Below are 23,253 nucleotides of genomic sequence, written 5' to 3' on the forward strand. Positions count from 1 at the left end.
CAACACTTTCAAGTCTTGTATCATCTGCTAATTTTGAAATCGTGTCCTGTACACCAAGGTCTAGGTCATTAATATATAACAGGAAGATCAGAGGTCCTAACACCAACCCCTGGGGAACTGCACTATAAATCATCCTCCAATCTGAAAAACAACTGTTAACCACTACTCTGTTTCCTGTCACTCAGCCAATTTTGTAATCATGTTGCTAATCCATGACAAAGGATTTCAAGTATAGGAAACACATACTAAGTACAGCCAAACAGGGAGAATTAATACATACAAGGGTTCAAATCATATAGGGAAAAGAAAATCACAAGCGAAAGCCATAGAAGTAAATGAAGTCAGGTGAGCACTAAACATTTCTGCAGAAACAGGGGTTTGAAAGATTGACTGCACTTCAAATCTAAGAACAACTTGGCCCTATCATCTGATTTCCTTTGTTCCCTGTTGCTTTCAAACTTCATTTCAAACCCATATTGAATTCCTACGTTTTCCTTTTTGACTAGTATTTTTAAGGCACATTTGTATTTAACAAGAGGCACTTATATGTTAAGTGAATTATATAAACCAAAAGTATACTGACATTGTCTGTCCATATTAATCTTTTCATGTGCATTTCCTGTTCTCTGTAAACCCAGATACTTAGAACTTGTTCAAAGCCAGTTACGGCAGCAAAATGTGGTTAGAAAACAACTTTGTTCTGCATTACTCTCTCTTAAGTGAGTCAGTACATTTTCAGTGAGAATTTTCATAGGCAAAGTATCACAATCAATGGAAAAGTTTACTAAAAATATTTTAAATTTAACAAAAATCTCATGAAATATTGGTGGTAAAAAAAGACAATTTCAGTGACTGGGCAATGATTTTCCAAAATGTTATGAAGTGTCCGAAAAAAGTTAGTGAATATGTGAAAACTATTTATAGGGAAAACGTAATTGACCTTAAATTTTCCTCTAATTTCAGATAAGGTGCCAAAATACACTGTCAGAAATTATTTCAGTTAGCCTATAGGTGGCACTATATACAAGCAAGGGTAAAACATTAGGTTGCTGTTTGGATATTTTTTTCAACTACAAAATTAAAACTTATAATAAAATATGGCTTTAAAAATACAATACTCCAACGCTCTATCTCATCATTCCAACCAACAACAAAATCTGCCTATGTTGAGTTTTTGGACTAAATTCTGACATTCAACTTACTGTTGGTATAAAGGCCTCTAGAGCCTCTGGAGGTTGGCTGTTTGGAGGGGCTTTGGAAAGGCAAGCAGAAACAGAAATTTTAGCTAGCTGAGAAAAGGGCGCAGAGAAAACAGATGCCAGCAAATCCTGTACTATCTCAGCCCACTCTCTCCCTCTACAGCAGGGACTGCCATGCCAGAGTGGGGCTCCTGAACCACACTAGGTGATGCTGAATACAGAATTGACCACCACATGCAAACCATCATCTCACAAAACAGAAGGTTGCCAATTACAATTGGTAAAAAGGGCCTGTATGTTTGGATATGACAAAATTCCCTGACCATCAGAATGTTTTGTTTAATCTTTGGTCTTGGTTTTCCCTGGAGGAAAACTGATTTAAGACTGAGTTACTTTTATTATGTCTTCATCTGAAGGCAAGTTAGTTTTACATGAACAAACGAGGGAAACCTTTTGAAATCTTTCATGTTAGTGAGAATATTCTTCAATTAAAAAATAAATGTATCTGAAATGATAAACTGCTTTGTAAAGTCTTTGTCAAATTGCATTAAAGTTTATGCCAAGTATGTAATGTTGTAAAGAATATCAACCTTATGCTAAGCATGTGCAGCTTCAAATACCAATGCCCTGTGGAATACACAAAAATACTGTCCCAAGTAAAATGATTGATGTGCTGAATAAATGTTAGGAAACCAATGGTTTTAAGAAATGTGTCCACAGACACCTTTTTTCATATTTTCAGTCAAATCTGGTTATTTAGCCACATATCCATCGAGACTTTAACTGAAATTTATGAGGTCAGACATTCTGGCTTGAAGCTATGCATGCCTGTGTGGAACCAAGAGGGGACAGACTTTAGGTTCATTGCGCAAGAAACAGTGCCTGCTTTATTCAACCAATGCTCAATTGTCAAAATTAAGCATTCATTTTGCAAAATGGTAAAAAAAGTTAAGCTGCATTAATACAGTATTACAATGGCAAACATATGGGTTACAGTTTGTATGTCTGAACAGTGATGTTACTGGGAAGTCGGAGTAGCAACAGCAATTGTTGTAGTTCTCAGACTAATCAGGGGTGTCGCACTAAGCACAAAAAGAGCAAGGAATAAAATTCAGAGAGGGAAAAAGCATAGAAGGGACAATTAAGGGAATGCAAAAAGAAATAAAAAGCTTAAAAATGGATGATATGTTTAAGAATAAAAGAGCAAAAAGAAATGTTAGGTGACTTACCTTTAATTATCATCTTTCTCATTCTCTGATTGAAGTGCTACTTCCATGTACAATTGGATGAATGTAAGCTATTCGTCAGGAGACAAATCATTTGGGAATACTTTTTAAAAATCTTCTCCATTTGCGATCAACTTGCTTTCCCCTTCTACACTGCACAAAAATATTGTCTACATATTCTCACCATCTCATACTGAACTTCACCCAAGAGGAGGCAGTGACAAAATTCAAAAAATACTAAACAACAAACATTTTCTTGAAACTCAAATCCATGAAAGGTTAAAAAAGTGAGGCAGGTAGGGAGATTTTTGTGTAGAGAGAGAACTTCACTCGATTAATCATAATATGTAGAGATAATTTGTTGAACCTCCATATATACAAGAGTACAGCAAAATATTCCAGGTTTCCAAGGACCAATTTCTTGAGCTGCCAAGGTAAGACAGTAATGTTCAGTCAAAGCACGTGTCCTCTTCCATGTTACAGTGCAAATAAAGTTGAGCTGATGAATCTCTCATATTTGGGGATTCAATGGAATGACGCTCCACCAATGCAACAGGCAAGTGACAGGATGAAACAAACCACCACTTATTTGCATTCTGAGCAAACTCAAGAAAAGTCCTCCAATAGCTACTGACAGTTAAATGTCAACAAGCACATCATACGAATCGAAGTCACATTCATGACATCAATAGCAAGATGCTTCCATGTAGTTTGGCAAGTTTTCTGAGTAGAAACTTTCCTAGCTGCCAATAACACTTCTACCATTGGCTGCTAAAGAACTGGGTATTCTAGACTGATCCTTTCAAGAGAAATGTAATCAGTTTGAAGATCTGAGGGTCAGTGTGCAAGAACTGACTGTTCTTGGAACAGAAAGTCCAGAGCATTATCACAATTAGTATTTTCTTGACACATGTGAAGACGCTTTGGTCTGAATGAAAAACACAGGGCCTGTAAACTGGAACATCCCCTTGCAAGAAAACAATCCACTTTGAGTATCTATTATGCCAGTCTTTTACCCTATACTATTCTCCAAAAAGCCACACTCTACGAATACCACATAAATCTTCCTGCATATGAATCCAAAGGGAGTGAACTTCACCTCCGCTCACTATTAGCTGCTGGCTGGTCGACCTAGACTATTTAATCACTACCAAGGCCACTATCACATGACTACTAAAAGAGGGAACTTTTTAAGAAAGTGACCCCTTTGGGATTTCCCGCAGTGGATGACAAATAATATCCTGTTGCATGCTGAAGGTATGAAACTCGGAAGAACAGCAGATTACCTAAATCCAAAGACCAAATAGGAACAGCTGTCAACCCACAAGAATAATCATACTGAACAGCTTCTTTAAGACATTTGTGCCCTGGGCAGCCAGCTGATCTAACCTCACTCTGCTGCATAAAAGATCGTCTCCTTTCCCAGAGCAAGCACTATTCAAATTCCAAACAACAAAGGGGGTTGAACCCTCAACAGTAAATAAAAAAACTTTTCTGAGTCACATGAGATCAGAGAAATAGGTTGGGTTGGAAACTTTTAAAGCAACAGTTGAAAATCTTTCAAAAATGGCATAAAAACATACCGACAGGTGATAGTTCAGTATTGTTCCTTATTCAGCTTTGAAATACAATGAGAATTCCATCAGTGCAATACAAAAATGGCAGCGGGACTCCTAAGATTAAAATGTTTTGGGCAATTGAGGTTGTTCTCCTTAGAACAGAAAAGGTTAAGTTCTGTTGAAGGGTCATGAGGACTCGAAGCGTCAACTTTTTTCTTCTCCGCCGATGCTGCCAGACCTGCTGAGTTTTTCCAGGTAATTCTGTTTTTGTTAAGGTTAAGAGAAAGTTTGGTACAGAGGTTATTTTGAATTATTTTGATTAATACGGAAAAATTGGTACCAATGGCAGGAGGGTCAATACCCAGATGGCACAGATTTAAGGCCTCCGGCAAAAGAACCAGAGGTGAGATGAGGAAAGAAAAAATAAACAGTGAGTTGTTGCTATCTGGAATGTAGGGCCTAAAAGGGTGGTAAAAATGGATTCAACAGTAACATTGAAAAGAGAATTAGATAGACACTCAAAAAGAAAAAATGCAGGACCATGGGAGAAAGAGCAGGGGAGTGGGACTAATTTGATAGCTCTATTATAGAGCTGACACAAGCACGATGAGGTGAATGGTCTCCTTCTGTGGTGTATCGTTCTACAATGACAAGTTGTAAAAAAGAAATCAGTATTGTCTTCAGCTAAATAAAGCTATTGCAACAAAGCGGAGTAAAAGAATACATATTGATGCAAAACGTGATGAACGGAACCAATCAAATGCTGAGCCAAGAAATGGACAACATAGGAAAAGTGAGTTAAGCATTACTACAAGCACTCTCACTTCACTGGAAACTTCAATGGCAATAGATTTATAGAAATCTTACTTTTGCCACTGAACAAGGGAGGAAATAATTTTACATTTTATAAAGCACCTTTCACATGTCAAGGCACCCCAGGGAACTTTACTGTCAATGAATACTTCTGAAATGTGGTCAAACTAAGCAGCAAATTTGTGCACAGCAAGGTCCACAGAGTCATGAAATAAATTACCAAGTGATTTTTTTTTCCAGTGATTTTGAATAAGGGATTTGGCCAGACATCAGGAGAACTCTTCTTTGAAAAATGTAATGCAATCTTTTACATCCAAGAAACAGGGCTTTGATTTAAGATATCATCCAAAAGACAACAGCACCAACAATGGAGCACCACCTCAATGTTGCACTAAAGTGTGAGTCTAGATTATGTGCTAAAGTTTCTGCAGGGAATCTAGAAACCACAACCTTCTGACAGGGTTACCCACTGAACCAAGGCACTGAACAAGGTCACAAGTTATTACAGTGCTAGGGACTGAGACACGTCCTTTGGTTCAATGACAGGGGCATTCGCTACACAAGTGATACAGGTTTCACAAATACAGGTTTCACAAGCTGCATATGCCTCTCAGCCAATGGTTTAGTTTTGTGCTTCTCTAATCAGTATCATCGTACAATAGCTCCAACTAACTGTAGAAACCCGATTTCCAATTATCCCGTTTATATAATCTGCAAAAGGACAGAAATAGTGTAAAAGCATCCTTAGTTTTCGAAACTATAAAGTAACCCTCAAGCTTTTCAAGTCTAAGAAAATTTTATTTGATTTCAGTGAACCATTTGTTCTCGTCATTGGCGTGGACAAGAGCTGTAACCACACACTGAGAAAATCGTATTCACACAATTTTAAAGCAATAGTTGAATAGGTAGAACCTCGAAGAGATGAATTAGCTACATTTTTCTCAAGAATATATTTCCTTTCCATCATCTGAGGAAACGTTCAGTTTTCTTTTTTTCTTACTAGAAAGATATTTTCTTATTCTACACTTTAGAGCTTTACCTCTTACCCATCATCTGCTTGGAGCAACGTTTCTGCCAAAAGCATTGGTTTCACAAGTTGCACATGCCTCTCATCTAATAGTTTATTTTCAATACTCCTTGGTTTGGCATCAGAATGTTTCCACTTACTTTTCAACACCTTTTTATCTGAACCTTCTATAATCATATCTTTTTTTTTATCCTGAATATTACTTCTTTTCCACTTCTTGGTTGCAATAATTATTTAATCAAGTTTGTTGACCAAAACCTTAGCCCTCCTTCCAATAAATCTTTCAAATTATTCCAACATACTGCTTTCATATTACCAGATGCACGAGGACCACCTCATGAAGAAGGCCTCATTGAAACAAACATTTTATTTATGTTATTGTGCCATTTTTGAATAGAAAATGGAGAAATTCAAGCAAAGTATTCCAATCTTTCAGTAACTATAGATTTTATCCTAGTGTAAACCCAAGATCTGCACCCAAGATTGAAATTATTACAAATAATGTAAATGAAGCCCAGTTTTAGTTAATGTCCTTAATTTAAACTTCTAATTTAAAAAAAAATCTACACTGATTAAAAAGAGATAGATTAAAGACAAAACAAACTATTATACACACAAAAAATGATGGAATTGGGCTTCATAACTCAACATTCCTCAACGGGGATTAGTGATGGCTGGCAGCACTGTACAGTACATTATCCTTCAACAAACGAGTCCCCAGTGGCTCAATCTGAAGGAGATATTCAGAATCATATTATGCTGAAACAGTACCACTAAAGTAATATAGTAACCACTGCATGTAAAATTAAAATGAATGTTTTTGCTGAAGAAGAGACACTTCTCAGCAACATTTACAACAGCAACATGGCCCTGAGAGATAACAGTGAATTTTGAGGAGCACACGCTTTGGGAGAGCATATTAATGAAGACACAGTACAGTTTGTTGTGCTTGCTGCTTGGAAATTAATACATCCCAATCTGAAAATTCAGTTCCTAAAAGACCATTAAACTTTGACTGATTCCAGGATTTCTTCATTTACAACAATTAGCCTTTAAAGGGAAAAGCCAGTTTAAACAGAGCAAGGCAACAGAGTAACAAATTATGCTCCTTCCATTACAAAACAATTTGCCATTCAGCTTTTAACATAAGCAATGCCACGGGAGATGTGCAAATGCTGATTGCACACACACAGAAATATATACACACACGCAAAATGGTGCCCTGACATATTCTATGCCTTACTGGACAAAAACATTTGACCAAATCCTAGCCTCCTCCATAAAATATTGCTGATTTTTTTCTTTGAAACATCAAAATAATTTATGATCCACTTATCGGTTCTTCATGATTTAAAATAAGCCCAGCAAAAGAGTGAGCAGTACCAAGATCCCAATGCCACTGGGGCCCCACTAAATCCACACAAACAAATGCAGAAGGTACAGAGAGCAATTACTATTCTGCATTTGTTTGTGTGCTTGTATGCTGATTAGGAGTTAAATGCAGCAGCAGGTCAGAGCTGGACAGTAATGAGATCTATTGCCCCACTTATCGTGGGAGAGCTGGGCCATCACATCAGTCAAATATCAGTTGTGTCAGACAAGGAGGAACAGCAGCTAACTGGAGAAAAAGGGAAGGAAAAATTCCAAATATTTTTAAGTCTCCACATATTGTTATTTTTGGCCAGCCTCTTCACTCCACTGCATGGAGATTCCACTGTGTATTTAAAATTTAAACTGGAAGAGAGGGTTCAAACAAATGTAAAACCTTTTTGCCCTTTTGTACTTCTCCTGGTATTAAAGGAACATGCTGGAGTTTTCCATGGAAACTCACGAAAAAAACATTTGATTTCAGAGTGCCCCTTAAAATTTCCCAGACCTGTGTAAAAAGTAATATTTACAAAACACTGTAAACAATCACCCAGCAAAAGTACAAAATAAAGTGTATCTAAAGGAGAATGCACTTTTCAACCAGTGATAATTCAGCTTTACAGGAAGATGAAAGTTTATGTTTGAAAACTTGCTGTTTGAAAACAACTTTGGCCTTAATATGATGGTATTTGATATTTGTTTACTGCAAAAAGGTCATTACAAGAAACAAGTACAGAAGGGAAGTTTTATAACTCAAAATTAATTTCAGTTGGCCTAATTTGAAGAAAACCATACATTTGATCCAATTCAGATCACAGTTTTCATTTTGACCCATTCCAAAGACATCACATAACTTTTTTGTGAATTCTTTGTCTCTGTAAACAAATGAAAGGATTAGATTCAGTCCACGTGGCCAAGCTAATTATGTTATGTGGCTAAGGAAGGATCAGGGTTACGTAGCACACAAGGTGGGATTTCTTTTCAATCATCGATGGAATAAATTGATAGCTCGTGCAGCCCAAATCCACGGGAAATATTTAAAAGGCAACTCGGTACACTTCTCTCAATTTTTTTCCTGCCTTAAAAATCATGTGGCTGGTTGTTTGGGAATTGGTGGGGTGGAAGGTCAAAGCATGCATTAGTTACATCAAAGTCTGGGACAGACTGGATGAGCCAGTTGGTCTTTTTCTGTTCTTCAATTTTTTCATGTTCAAAAACAGTATTGTCCTGTCCTACCTCTCCACAGTTGCCTCAGCAAGTCAAAACAGTAAATCAGAGTGTTGACTTCCAGAACAGCAGTTCTTCAGGAAATTTTTAAATATTCAACTGCTCTGTACAATCACCTAAGCAGTTCAATCAAGTCTTTCTTCATCACTTCATTGGTTTCCTGAGTGAACAAATTAGGTTTTTCCTTCTTCCTCCAAAATTCGCTATCTGGATCCATGTATGGTGCTTTGATTCTATATGCAGCTTTATAATATCTGGTTTCTCGCAACATGTCTTTTAGAAAAACACTTTTTATATTGCAGGTTCAAAAAAATCCAAACTTCTTCCACTGAAACCAAAGCAAATCAGCTGATCCCCATCTGGGGGTTGTGAAAGTGCTTCAAATGTGATGAGAAGAAAAACACACACAGACAAGTAAATGTCATTGTAAATTGAAATAGCCTTGTGCAAATTTACTGAAAGTATTTTTTGACAATTAAAATCCACACTAAAACATTTAGTTTGAAGAAAAGCGCACCATTCAATGCCTTGAATGTGAAGTTTCTTACTATTCTCCCCATCTTCCCCTCCAAAAAGGGGAAGGTACAAAAGTGAATATTTAATAGTAATATAAGTAGTTCATTTTCTATTTGACCCATTGTCTAAGCTGCCAGCAATAACATCAAGCTACATAAAATGTTGAGGAAACCTCTGTGCCCTATGTCAAAGCACTAATGTCCTATTTCAGAATTGCATAACTATAAATCAGGTAGTTGAAAAGCTACACAGAACAAAAGCAAAACTTCTTTCCAAAAAAAATTCTGGGAAATTATCTCAAATAATAGTAAGCATATCCAATGTATTTTTTCTGGTGATCATGTGCATTTTAAACAATCACCTAGTGAAGCAATGTGGACCAGTAGTTATTGACTATGGAGAAGCATGAAGTTCAGGCCACTCAGCTGAAAGTGGGAGTAATTCAAACTAGGTCAAAACGAAATAAAGAAGTGCCGCGGCTTCACACCTGCAACTTGCCCTCTTAACTGTGCCATTAGCAAATTAGGAACAGGAGTAGAGAAATTTCTGCATAAGTGGCAAGGACAACAGAGACCGAGTCATATTCGGCTATTCTAATGTTCATCAACCGCATAGACCATTTTATCCAAAGATAGGTATACAATTCTGAATTTAAAAAGGAAGTACAGTAAAGTCCTGCCGTTCGCAGGGGTTATGTTCCCACAAAACCTTGCGAAATCATGAAGGAGGAACATGCTTTTGAATGGTACTCAATTGAATAGGTTCCAGCAATGCGGGGGCAGCATTGTTATAGACAGTTACAGTACTCTACAAAATGCTGTGTTTCTCTTCACTGGAACTGTTAGACCTGCTGGCACACAGGCATTCCACATTTTTGCTTTTTGTTTCTGATTTCCAGCATTGGCAGTTTTATTAGCAACTCATTTAAAAATCATGGTCAATGAAAAAGAGAAATAGCAAGGGCCAACAAGGGGTAAAATATATCCTGGAAAATTCATCTCTGATCAGGGAACTACAGGCTCTCCATGTTTCTGGGTAAATCAAAAAAGTTGCGAGGCTTGAGCATATTTCTTTTGCTTGCAGTGAAAGGATCCCTTTCGTCTGAATTTATGTCGCTAGCAATGAGAGAATTATTCATTGCTATTAAAAGGAAAAAGCATCTGTGAAAATTTCCCAAACAATGATCTGGAAACTGATTAGCTTCACAATAGCCACATTCCATGAAGAATAAATAAAAATCCTGCAAACTTTCATCTTTAAATTTGGGAGGTGTTTTTCAAGAGGTGGCAAGAAATAAATGCTGCTTTGGCAGAAGGAATCCAACCAGGCCATGGAGCTTATCTTTAAAACACAAATTAAGAGATATTTTTACTATTATTCTCAAAAGCCCAAGATGGGATGATTCGTTGAAGAACTGAAGGACTGTCTTCTGCTCAAACCTTAATTCAGCAGCAGACCATTCTATGATTAAGAAAACATACTTACCGATCAATCCATATGACAGAAACTTGTTAACGGATGTCAGTGCCAACCCTGTGATAGGTCCAGTTGTATCTTCTGATCTGATCACCTCCAGGAAAGGTCGAAGGAAGACATTTGGTTCTATTTCTGAGAGGTCTGCGAGAGAAAAGGAAATCAAGTTTAATATTAAACCATATAACATCAAATCGAAGACTGTACCTAATGGAAGTACCTATATACTAGAATGAAAATCTGCCTAAATGTACTTTTGGAAATGTACCTTATTCATTCAGTTGCTGTATAATTATACTTTAGGACTGAGTACTCAGTATCAGGCCTTATTATGTATTCCATGACATTTACCTTATTTTTCCCTTCTGATGAAAGTTCCTTTTTTCATAATGTGATATGCACAACACATATAATTTATTTATAACACTTATCCCATCTTAGAAACATCTCAAAGGGATTCACAGGAAATCAGTGGTTATCATTTAGGCATATACAGCAATCACACTGCACCCAGCAAGATGCCAAAAACAGCAATGCAATGGATGACCATTTAAACTGTTTTCAATGTTGATCGAGAGTAAGTGCGAGCAGGGACACTGGAAATATGCCTTGTTCTTCAAATTGTATTATTGGATCTTTAATGTCAATCTGAACCACCAGAAGGGGCAGAAAGGGCCTTCATTTAGTGGTTTATTTGAAGGGCAGCACCTTCAGCACTCCCTCATTACCGCAAGTGAATGTGAATTGATTTATACATTCAGGTCAGCAACATCAACAAGTTGTATTCAGGCATTATAAAACATAGGTCAGCACTGAGTCACATGGCATATTAGGGCAGATAATGAAAATTTTGGTCAAAATAATAGGTTCCAAGGAGTGTCGTAAAGGAGAAAAAAAAAAGAGGTAGAGAATCACCAAAGTTTAGGGAGGGACTTGCAGAGCTGAGGCCCTCAGTAGCTGTAAGCACATTCTCCAGTGAAGTGATGAAAATCAGGGATGCTGAAGAGGCCATATTACAGAAGCATAGATATCTCAAAGGCTTTTAGGGCTGGAGGAAGTTACAGATTAAAGGTGAGAAAAGGCAATGGAGAGATTTGAAAACAAGGATGCAAATTTTAAAATTTAGGCCTCGTTTAACAATGTCTGTCAGCAAACACCACGGTAATTGGTGCACCTGACTTGATGAGAGTTAGGACATGGGTAGCCGTCTTTCAGATGAGTTTAAGTTTATGAAGAGTGTAAGGGGCCAGTAAAGGCTACATTAGATGAGTCAAGTGTGGAAGCAGCAAAGCCACAGACAAGAGTTTCAGGAGATGACCTGAGGCAGTGACTGAGTCAGGCAACGTTATGGAGGTGGAAATAAGAGGTTTAAATGATAGCACAGATATGTGCTTAAGCGATGCAACATCAAGGTTGTAAATAGTCTGGAGAGGAATGGGGTCGATGGTTAGGGAACAGAGAATGTGGCAGGGACCAAAGACAATTACTTCAGTCTTCCCAATACTTAGTTGAAAGAAATTTCTATTCATCCAATTCTGAATGTCAGACAAGCAGTCTGATTATTTTGTAACAATGGAGGAATCGAGAGAGGGGGTGAGGTAGAGCTGGGTGTCGTCAGTGTACTTGCGGAACCTGACGCATTTTTGGATGATATTGCTGAGGTGCAGCATGTAGATGAACAAATAGGAGAGGTTAAGGATAAATCCTTGGGGAACACCAGAGGTCGTGGGGCAGAAGCAGGAAGAGAAGGCACTACAGGTGATTCTCTGGCTTTGACCGAAAAGATCAGAATGGAACCAGGTGAGCGCAGGAGTGGAGCTTGTAAAAACAACTTTCTGATAAGAATACCACAAGCCAGGAAAGATATAATTTGATGAACTGTGGGATGTTATTTGTTTCTGACATTTACAATGAAATGCAATTTATAAAATAAGTTCACTAATTAAAAAATAGAACTTTGTAAAGAGAGGCTGATCAAAAAGAATGATTGTTACACAAACTAGAAAAAAAGAGTATTTCAAGTGCAAGATAAATAGAGCAATTATTGTGCACCTGTTCAGCAATGCAAGAGCTAACCTTTGCAAAAATGATGCAAAAATCCTTTCACAGCATAAACATGTAAACAGGCATATTTTTCCTGCAACTGTCTGTTTAATGCACAGTACATAAAAAAGTTAGCTATAAAAAATCTTCAATTTCATTGAATTCTCGCAATCTTGCAGTGTAAACGAGCTTTATTTTCCCCAGAGGGGTTACTGGCATTTACATTTGGAGATGTCAGCCAGTCATGGGGTTTGAATTTCGCCGCAGTGAACGTCCCTGCCCCAGAAGAGTTTGAGTGAATAACAGATGTGTTCTGGTCTATTAATTTGTGTGGCATTTAAAGCAGTTACATACCATCATCGGTGATTTGCCGTCTAGACCGCACCTGAACAATCTGTCAGTAAACATTGTCACATTCAAACTTCACTCAAAATTAGATGCGATCTTGCTAACATTTTCAAGACCGCAATGCTGGTACCAGAAGTCAGTTAGACCATCTCTTCGTATCTTATTTATGCTACTACAGTATTTACATTATAGTGGGGGTGGTGGAGGGAATTCTAAATTAGCTGGCAAAGTGATGTAGTGAAGCTCGTGTGCTTTACAAAAGAATGATTAGATGCAGGTTCGTGTTCAGAACTTTTCAAATGGCAAGCTACTGAAATCAGCTGTACAACAGAGCAGTATACAGTTACTTCAAATTGTAAACAAGTTGGAATGAAAGGTGCAACCACTTTTCTTATTTTCAAATGTTGCAGTGAGACCCAAGCAATGAAAAGGGAAAGAAAACTTGCCCTCAAAAGAAAATGGGTACATCAGCATAATAATAAAATCACAATGAAAATAAAATGATTTTTAAAAATGCAAGAGAAGCGACAGATTAAATAGCATTAAAAAAAGAGAGAAAAGTAATGCAGTAGCTATCTAGCAATTCAGCATTGAGGCAAATAAATGCAAGGTTAGAGTAAAAAAAAATCATCTCCTGATACATGAAAAAGCAGAGACCTGGCTGAAAAGTTACAGAAATTTCACACCAACACTGGTTGTTCTATTCACCTACTTAAAATGAAAGAGATATAATGTTGTGTTGTGTTACAAATAATTAACTTTCATCCAATAATGCTTTTTTTGATTCCGATAACTAGGGAGCGGTTATATTTCAATGCCAAGGTTAACCATCCAATAAATGCAACACATTTACAGTAAACAAATGAGCTAGAATGCTTCTTTTCTCCACTATGATTCTCCGGATATGCTCATGAAGGTGTATGCTGTGAGCCATAGCCCTGTGAATGACCGAAAGCTATAAATTTCAACCAATGCAATTCCCTTAGGAATACAAAACTTTACATTACAGTAAGACATTTTGACAAACAGAATTCAAGGCCCATTTTTCAGGTGATGGTTAACTATCAAGCTCTTATGAAAGTAATGTGCTGTATGGGAAAATATGGTGTCAAAGTACTAAAAAGACATTCTTACAGTAACCATTTTCCTGCATCAATTCTATTGATTAAGCCTTTTATCATAGGCTTGATTTTGTTACTAAGTACACCATTTTTAAGGTCAACCCATCAGTTTATTACAAACCAACACATGAAAAGCTGATGTGTAGTATCGGGAAGCAAACGTTGATGTATTTTTCAAACGATGCCTGTTGTCAAATTGTAAATTTTGCAATCTGCATACCAACATTGCTGTCGCTGAAGATCTTTTACACGTCTGAGTTATGTATTTCTTAGGTTACAGTAACAAATTCACAGTTATGTGGACAAGTTAGATTTGAACTCCATAAGCTCAGCTTCTCACCACAATAATGGATTCCTTCATTGGTGCAATGAGATATTTCCTACATTTGTAGGTTTGCAAATAATACCAAACAAAGCACTAATATTGTCTGATGATCCTATGACTCGAGACAGTAAAAAAAAAATTAGAAATACTCAGCAGGGCCGAGTGCTGTCTGATCTGCTGAGCATTTCTAGCTTTTTCCGTTTGTGTTTTAGATTTCAATATCTGTAGTATTTTGTCTTTTGGAGTAAAAAAAAATTGATTGAACTGGGAATGTTCCCTTTACAGAAGAGAAGCTGAAGGGGAGATTTAATAGAAGTGTTCAAAATGAGGGGTTACGATGGATTAGATTGGGAGAAACTGGTTCCATTGCCAGGTGGATTGATAACTAGGAATTTAATAACTAATTAGGCATAGTCTACAAAGGACCATAGGATCTCACTCCATCTAAGAGAAGCAATTAGTTTTGTATAGCTTGAGGGGCACCACTCTGCAAGCGTGGGACAAGGCAAAGAGGCAGGCCTCCATGAACTACCACAGCCAGTACAGAGATTGAACCCACTCTGTTGGTGTCATTCTGCATCACATTCTAGCCATCTAGCAAGAGCAGGAGAGCAGAACTAATTGGTTTGCTCTTTGAAAGAGCCATCACGGACATCATGGGCCAAATGACATTCTTACATGATTCTATTCAATGATACATCTAAGGGTGAATTTACATTACAGCACTAGTGTGAAGCAGATACAGCCCAAACCTGGTGTGAAGCAGAATCCCTCCTGAGAAGGACATCTCAATCTGGACTGCATCAGTCAGTTTAGATCTTAATGTCAGACTTACGACTACGCAAGTTTAACACTGATGCAAACAAAACTAAAACTGCTTCAAACTGTTAAACTTCCAGCATTAATCAGCCCGACAAGTATTGCAGAAAAATCTGTGAGAACAGGAGTCTAAGAGATCCAGCATGTCATTTTGAAGAAATAACATGAAAACACATTTGCTCTTCTAATTGATAACATTTATTTCAGGCTTTCAACATCAATTTTTTTTTAAGGAGAGCAGGATGTTGTCCCAGAGCCCTGTCCAAAATTGGTCACTGGTTCACACCACCAAAATTGATAGAATTGATCACATTTAATCTCAAGGAATCTCGTTGTGCATACTGACCATAATATTGACCAGAGGGCAGTGGATGTTTGGAATTCACGGCCTGGTCTGATGGTGGAGGCAGAAACCCTCAACTCGTTTAAAAGGCATCTAAGGATCTACACCTAAAGTGCTGTAACCTGCAAGGCTATGGGCCAGGTGCTGGAAGCCGGCATTAAAATATGCAGCTAGTTTTTTTTTATTTTTTCTTTTGCAGCCAGCCCAGGCACAATGGGCTGAATGGCCTCTTTCTGTGCTGAAAGTTTTCTATGGTTTTATGGTTCTATATATGCATATGTTACAATATGGAATACACTTCAGAAGTAATTTATTGAACACTTTGTGACAACTCAAAATTAGGAAATATTAGGAAGTATTACAAAGTATATACAGCAGGGAAACAGCCCAAACAGGTATACGCTGATGCTTATGCTCCACATGAGCCTCCTCCCCACCTTACTTCATCTAACCTTATCAAAATATCCTGAAACTCCTTTCTCCATCATCTGCTCATCTAGTTTTTCTCAACTACTTCCTGTGGTAGCGGCCTCTGCATTCTACTCACTCGATGGTAAAGATGTTTTTCCTGAATTCCCTTTTGGATTTATTAGTGATTATCTTGTACTTATGACCCCTAGTCTAGTCTCACCTACAATCTTCTCTACATCACCCTATCAAACTCTTTCACAAACTTGAAGATCTCTATCAGGCCACCCCTGAAGTTTTCTCTTTCCTAGAGAAAAAGCCAGAAGCCTGGTCAATCTTACCAGAAATTAATGGTTTTATCTTTCAAGTATCATTCCAGTGCTTTTTTTTGCACAAACTCCTTTCCATTCTCCCTTCCTTTACCAGCTTCAAATCTCCTGTGGTGTTGCTCACAGACAGTTTGGTATTTGAAGCGCAGTTGTGATGTTCAGCTGCTAAGATGAGCTACATTGAACCTGGTCTGTCCCTTCTGGGCCACTGCTCAAGTCTTCACTGTTTAAGTGGTCTAAATAGGCAATCAGGTAATTGTAGCTACTTATAAACTCCTGAAGTCAATTGGAAAACAGTTGTAGTTATTCATAAACTGGAATGAACGGAGGAGTGATAAGTATGCGAACCACAAAGTTCACATTTAAGAATACTATTGCAAAGATATGCAAAACACATTCTTTTGTATACCAAAAACAGATGATTTCTATTACCATGGTTCTGACCTAGATCACGGTCTTTCAATGATCCTGTAATGTTCTTGTCTTCTTGGCCAGTCCCTCAGGATCGAGAATGACATGCTTCCTCTCAGGTTTGATGGACTCTGAAATGGCTGATAAGTCCAATCTGCACATTCTGCCATATGCCAGCGCTTGAAGGGTCAGGCAGATGAGGCATTTGGAGCCTTGTGTGCTCTCTTTGATGGCATGACTTTGTCTCTGCACGCTCCCAACAAAGTCTCTCAATGTCCTCGGTGCCTTTCCGAATAAACCTTCTCCATTTTGGTCAGGCACAGGACTCCCACCAGTTGGTGGTTGATCTCTTCAGGGTAGTTTTGAGGACATCCCAGAAGGCATTTTCTCTTTATGTCCTGCACTGAGGCTGAAGCAAGATTCATCTGCTAAAAGATTGTACGAACATATAGAATGTAATAAATGTCGCTGTAGGTCAGTTGCTGCCAAGAATTCAAACTAAAAATTGGTGCAAAATTCCAAAATGAACTCTGACCTTGGTCAGTTCTCATGGGACAGGGTGTACTGGTTTGAAAGCAAATGCGCCAAGAATTTAAAAACACAATGTGAATTCAAGCAACTCGAAGCCAAGCAGAATATATCCTCCTTTCGACAAAGTTAGGGAAAAGTTTCCTGCATCCAAACTGTACAAATGCAGGGGGAAGATCTGAGATGCTTGTCAATTAACAGAATATAGACTTTTCTGGCTTGGGAGACAACAGGAATGTGCCACCAACAGACAGAGTGCTAGTGGGGAGAAAAGTGAAGGAAAACACTACTTAAGACAAATCTTCTTAAAGTGAAAACACTTATGATTTCCTTTCCTCCATTCCCTCCACCACCACACTCCCCTCCCACCGCCATCCCCCCCCCAAAACTCCTTCACCAAGTACTACATCCACAATATTCAACACTCACATCGATATTACATTAGAAAAGAGATAGATTTTGCATTTCTCTTAACTCCTCACAAGTAAAAAGTAAAACACTATCTGAAGTCTGGTACATTTGCTTTTTGTTGCTCATTTTAAATCTATAGCAAAAATTTATGTTGGCATTAAATATCAATTAAAGTGGGATTTCTCATCACTTTATTATATGAATGAGTTGATAAATCCTTCATTTTACTTTCACCAAGCAACATAAAGCAGGCCCCATTTAATTTGGTGAAAAACATCTTGGGGCTATCAGCTGCTGTAACAACACCCATTTAATGAAAACAGAAAACCTGCACAGAAAATAGAAAACAGGTAAGAACAACATTCAAGAATTTTGAAAGTCACGAATCACCAAATGACCTGATCCTACTCCATTCAGATGAACCGCGACAGCAGTTTGTAAGAAACGAATCCATTAAAAGCCATACATAGCTTAATCATGTTGAGATGCAATAAAAGACTTCAAAGCCAAATCTGACCTCCTGTGCCAAACTAGTTAAAACCTGAACACATAGCACATTTTCATCAACAGTATGGATACTCAATTTTTCTGCTGCAGATCTGTTGGCCTTTACCACCTTATTATGACACTATTATTTTGGCCTTTTTCAACAGATGTCAACATACACGGGACCATCAGTAACCTGCAGTACAAGACACGCATGTGCACAAGATATTAAAAGGCCCTAAAGTTTGGACAAGAGAGCGGCATTTATTGGAAATTTGAAGTTAAAGTTTAAAAGTAAGCACACACGCTGAAAATCTTGTTCGAAATCCTTAGGGTAAATTATTTGGGATTTTTTTTTAAAGATTACATCTGATTATTACTTGCACTACAAAAGGTGTCAGGAAGTCCTGTAGCTGGTGTTCTCATCAGCCTTTTTCCATGAAGTTGTTAACCAGAGAGCTCAAATTCCCAGCACATTGCTGTCTGACTGTATATATTTCCAAGTGGCCAACACTTTAACAAATTGACATTGGACAACATCCAAAGTATACTGCATTTTTTTTTAAAAAGCAGAAACCAAGAGATTTTGGAGATAGGGCCTGCTGTTAAGGCAGCTGTGAAAAACTGTTGCGAAATATATAGTTTTAAAAATGCTGCTTTCTGCATGCAATTTTTTGATGGATTCATGCATTTTGAAGCATAACATCATCAGTCGATTGGCAAAAATCTAATGGCACTGTTAACAGAGGACACCAAAAATGCTAATTTACATAAGGCAAATGAACTGCAAGTGCTTGAACTGAACAAGATCTTCAATTAAGACTAAAAATCACTTGAGGAAGAGAAATTTTGTTAAGCAGAGGCTTAAATAATCAAGAATTTGTTATTAAGCAAGGATACCATCGTGACTAGCAATTCAAGGGATTAACAGGGCAGCATGTATCAGCATATTAAATAATTCTTTTTCTTGTCAATATTCTCCCTTCACCTCCTTACTAGAGAGCAACTGTTGCTGGCCAAATTTTTCTTTACCTAATGCATGGTGCTGATGCCAACTGTCGAACTCTAACCAGGATAAGTGAACTCAGCCCAGACCAGGAATTAAACCCAAAACTTTCCTGGCCTAGCTGACTCAACCAACTTGTTGGATAAATGTTCTGCTCACTTCAACTTCAAAACCATTTCGGTTGTCTGGCCTGATAGAAAGCCACACATTCCCATTCCAACATTTCACCTGCATCAATGGGAAAGTTTCAACAGTTAAGCAGGATCTTGTAGGGAGGAACATGGAAAACAATGAGAAAATGCAATTAATCATTTATAATATTACAACAGAGACTACCTTGCTTAAAGTTCTTCATTGGCTGTAAATTGGATGTCCAGAGTTCATGGAAAGCACTATGTGAATGCAAGTATTTTTCTTAAACAGACTACATACAATTCATGCCATGAGGGGCTGCACACAATTTAGTTTCTTAAGGGAAGACTGTTTATTGAAAACTTCTAACATTACATCCAAATTTACAGATGACAAAGCAAACAACTGATTTTTAGTTACGTTGGAAGACAGCTTTGACATACTGAATAATTTGAAATTTGCAAAGAACAGCTCAAAGCACGATATGACATATACCTTATTTTTGTGTGGTTACTTGTTTAGAAGTGAGTGCCAACACAGTATTAATGGCAGCACGTCAATATCCATCATTAAATAGACTAGGTTTGCAGGATTAAACTGGCAACATTTATCAGCCATCTACAAAACAGCTTTTAGATGTATTTAAATCAATTGCATTCATAAAGTTGACACCGATTATAGTTTTGCTGTATCATTGAAATTAAATATTTGCAATAGTTGAAGCCATGGTGAAAATATCTTCTATATAGTATCAATGAAAATTCTAACCACTGGCTGTTCAATTATACCTTGGCAAAACATTTCTAAATTCCAACTATCTCAACAAAATGCAGCAAAGGCTTTTTAAATACAATAATCAGTTTTTGTGGTCAGCTGTGAAGAAACAACATTGCCGTTCACCTTGCTGATAGCTGCCCGCAACGTTTTCTCGGGCTTTAGAACATAGGCTTGCTCTAATTCAGAGTCTGATCCAGCATGGTGACCTCTGTTATGATCCTGAACCAGGCCCCAAGTCTTTGATAAGATCAGGCTAGGGACCAATAACGTTTTGCTCAAAGTAGCCAAAGTTTGAGATTCAAGACACTTGCTAAGAGAATAAAGCCACAAGATTCCACAGGTTTTGAACAAAAATAAACTTAGTTACACAAGGTCAGAACGATAAAAAAATTTACAATATGTATCTTATACTCCAACACCCAGGGTTAATGTGAGGTACATGTGAATTAACAGTGTCGCTGGGGATGGTGCACTGCAACATCAAGTCCACTGCACCTCGAGCCATGATAAATGTGAAAAAGTTTGATCAACCCAGCTAATTGTTTAATTTTTTTTATTCATTCACAGGATATGGGCTTCACTGGCTAGGCCAGCATTTATTGCTCATCCCTTGCTGCCCTGAGAAGATGGTGGTGAGCTGCCTTCTTGAACAGCTGCAGTCCATGTGGTGTAGGTACACCCAAAGTGCTGGTAGGGAGGAAGTTCTAGGATTTTGATCCAGTGACAGCAAAAGAACAGCAACAGATTTCTAAGTCAGGATGGTGAGAGATTTGGAGGGGAACTTCCAGATGGTGGTGTTCCCATCTATCTGCTGCCCTTGTCCTTCTAGATGGTAGTGGTCGTGGGTTCTGAACGAGTTGTCGAAAGAGCCTTGGTGAATTCCTACAGTGCATCTAGTAGATGGTACACACAGCTGCTACTGTGCGTCAGTGGTAGAGGGAGTGAACATTTGTGGATGTGGTGCCAATCAAGTGGGCTGCTTTGTCCTGGACGGTGTCATGTTTCTTGAGTGGTGTGGGAGCTGCACTCATCCAGGCAAGTGGGGAGTATTAAATCACACTCCTGATTTGTGCCTTGTCAATAGTGGACAAGCTTTGGGGAATCAGGAGGTGAGTTGCTCGTCATAGGATTCCTAGCCTCTGACCTACTCTTGTAGCTGAAGTATTTATATGGCTGGTCCAGTTCAGTTTCTGGTCAATGGTAACCCCAGGATATTGATAGTAGGGGATTCAGTGGAGGTAATGCCATTGAACCTCAAGGGGCGATGGTTAGATTCTCTCTTGTTGGAGATGGTCATTGCCTGACATTTGTGTGATGCGAATGTTACTTGCCACTTGTCAGCCCAAGCCTGGATATTGTCCAGGCCTTGCTGCATTTGGACATGGACTGCTTCAGTATCTGAGGAGTCACGAATGGTGCTGAACATAGTGCAATCATCATCAAACATCCCCACTTCTGACCTTATGATGGAAGAGAGGTCACTGATGAAACAGCGGAAGATGATTGGGCCAGGGACACTATCCTGGGGATAGTGGAACTGAGATGACAGAACTCCAACAACCACAAACATCTTCTTTTGTACTAGGTATGACTCCCGTTTCCCCGATTCCCATTTACTCCATTTTGCTAGAGCTCCTTGATGCCACACTCGGTCAAATGCAGCCTTGATGTCAAGGGCAGTCACTCACCTCACCTCAGGAGTTCAGCTCTTGTATCCATGTTTGAACCAAGGCTGTAAATGAGGTCAGGAGCTGAGTGGACCGAGCAGAACCCAAACTGGGCATCAGTGAGCAGGTTATTGCTAAGCAAGTGCCACTTGATAGCACTGTTGATGACCCCTTCCACTACTTTACTGATGATCAAGAGTAAACTGATGGGACAGTAACTGGCTGGGTTGGATTTGTCCTGCTTTTTGTGTACAGAGCATACCTGGGCAATTTTCCACATAGCCGAGTAGATGCCAGTGTTGTAGCTGTATTGGGACAGCTTGGCTAGGGGCGTAGCAAGTTCTGGAGCACAAGTCTTCAGTACTATTGCTGGAATATTGTCAAGGCCCATAGCCTTTGCAGTATCCAGTGCCTTCAGCTGTGTCTTGGATATCACATGGAGTGATTCGAATTGGCTGAAGAATGGCATCTGTGATGCTGGGGTCCTCTGGAGGAGGCCGAGATGGGTCATCCACTCAGCACTTCCGGCTGAAGAAAGTAGCAAATACTTCAGCCTTACCTTGTGCACTGATGTGCTGGGCTCCTCCATCATTGAGGATAGGGATATTTGTGGAGCCTCCTCCTCCAGTGAGTTGTTTAATTGTCCACCACCATTCATGCCTGGATGTGGCAGGGCTACAGAGTTTGGATCTGATCCATTGGTTGTGGGATCGCTTAGCTGTCTATCACTTGCTGCTTATGCTGTTTGGCACGCAAGTAGTCCTGTGCTATAGCTTCACCAGATTGACACCTCATTTTTAGGTATGCCTGGTGCTGCTTCTGGCATGCTCTCTTGCACTCTTCACTGAACCAGGGTTGATCCCCTGGCTTGATGGTAATGGCAGAATGGGGGATATGTCAGGCCGTGAAGTTACAGATTGTGTTCGAGTACAATTCTGCTGCTGCTGATGGCCCACAGCGGCTCATGTCTCAAGTTGCTAGGTCTGTTCGGAATCTACCCCATTTAACAAGGCGATGGAGGGTATTCTCAATTTGAAGACGGGACGTTGTCTCCACAACAACTGTGCGGTGATCACTCCTACTGACGTAGTCATGAACAGATGCATCTGTGGCAGGCAGGCTGGCGATGATCAGGTCAAGTACATTTTTCCCTCTTGAAAAACATGGATTTTAAGGTGGGTAAAACAGTTCACCACCTGCCACAGCCCCAGTCTAGCAGCTATGTCATTTAGAGCTCAGCCAACTCAGTCTGTAGTGGTGCTACCGGGGAACTCTTTGCAATGGAAATTGAAGTCCCCCACCCAGAATACATTCTGCACCCTTGCCACCTTCAGTACCTCAGTGCCTCCTCCAAGTGGTGTTCAACATGGAGGAGCACGGATTCATCAGCTGAAAGGGGGCAGGACATGGTAATCAGCAGGAGGTTTCCTTGCCAATGTTTGACCTGATGCCATGAGACTTCATGGGGTCCGGAGTCGACGGTGAGAATTCCTAGGGCAATTCCCTCCCAACTGTATACCACCGTGCCGCCACCTCTGCTGGGTCTGCCCTGCCACTGAGACAGGACATACCCAGGGATGATGATGGAGCGTCTGGGACATTATCTGTAAGATATGATTCCGTGAGGATGACTGTATCAGGCTGTTGGTTGATGAGTCTATGAGGGAGCTCTCCAAATTTTGCCCCCAGAT

At 39.0% G+C, this 23,253-nt stretch overlaps 1 protein-coding gene across 6 annotated transcripts in view; it reads right to left on the reverse strand.

Moving 5' to 3' along the window:
• gbf1 (golgi brefeldin A resistant guanine nucleotide exchange factor 1) overlaps positions 1-23,253 on the reverse strand; it is a 203,183-nt gene that overhangs the window by 103,535 nt on the left and 76,395 nt on the right. For 5 of the 6 annotated variants that reach the window (XM_041176616.1, XM_041176619.1, XM_041176618.1 and 2 more), the window contains exon 4: positions 10,421-10,552. In XM_041176616.1, the coding sequence (XP_041032550.1) occupies positions 10,421-10,552 (132 nt within the window). Of the gene's footprint in view, positions 1-10,420; positions 10,553-23,253 lie in introns of those variants that run through there. The other variant, XM_041176620.1, reaches the window with a different exon arrangement.

Source organism: Carcharodon carcharias, chromosome 28, assembly GCF_017639515.1.
Source record: "Carcharodon carcharias isolate sCarCar2 chromosome 28, sCarCar2.pri, whole genome shotgun sequence".
Classification (NCBI taxonomy): domain Eukaryota; kingdom Metazoa; phylum Chordata; class Chondrichthyes; order Lamniformes; family Lamnidae; genus Carcharodon; species Carcharodon carcharias.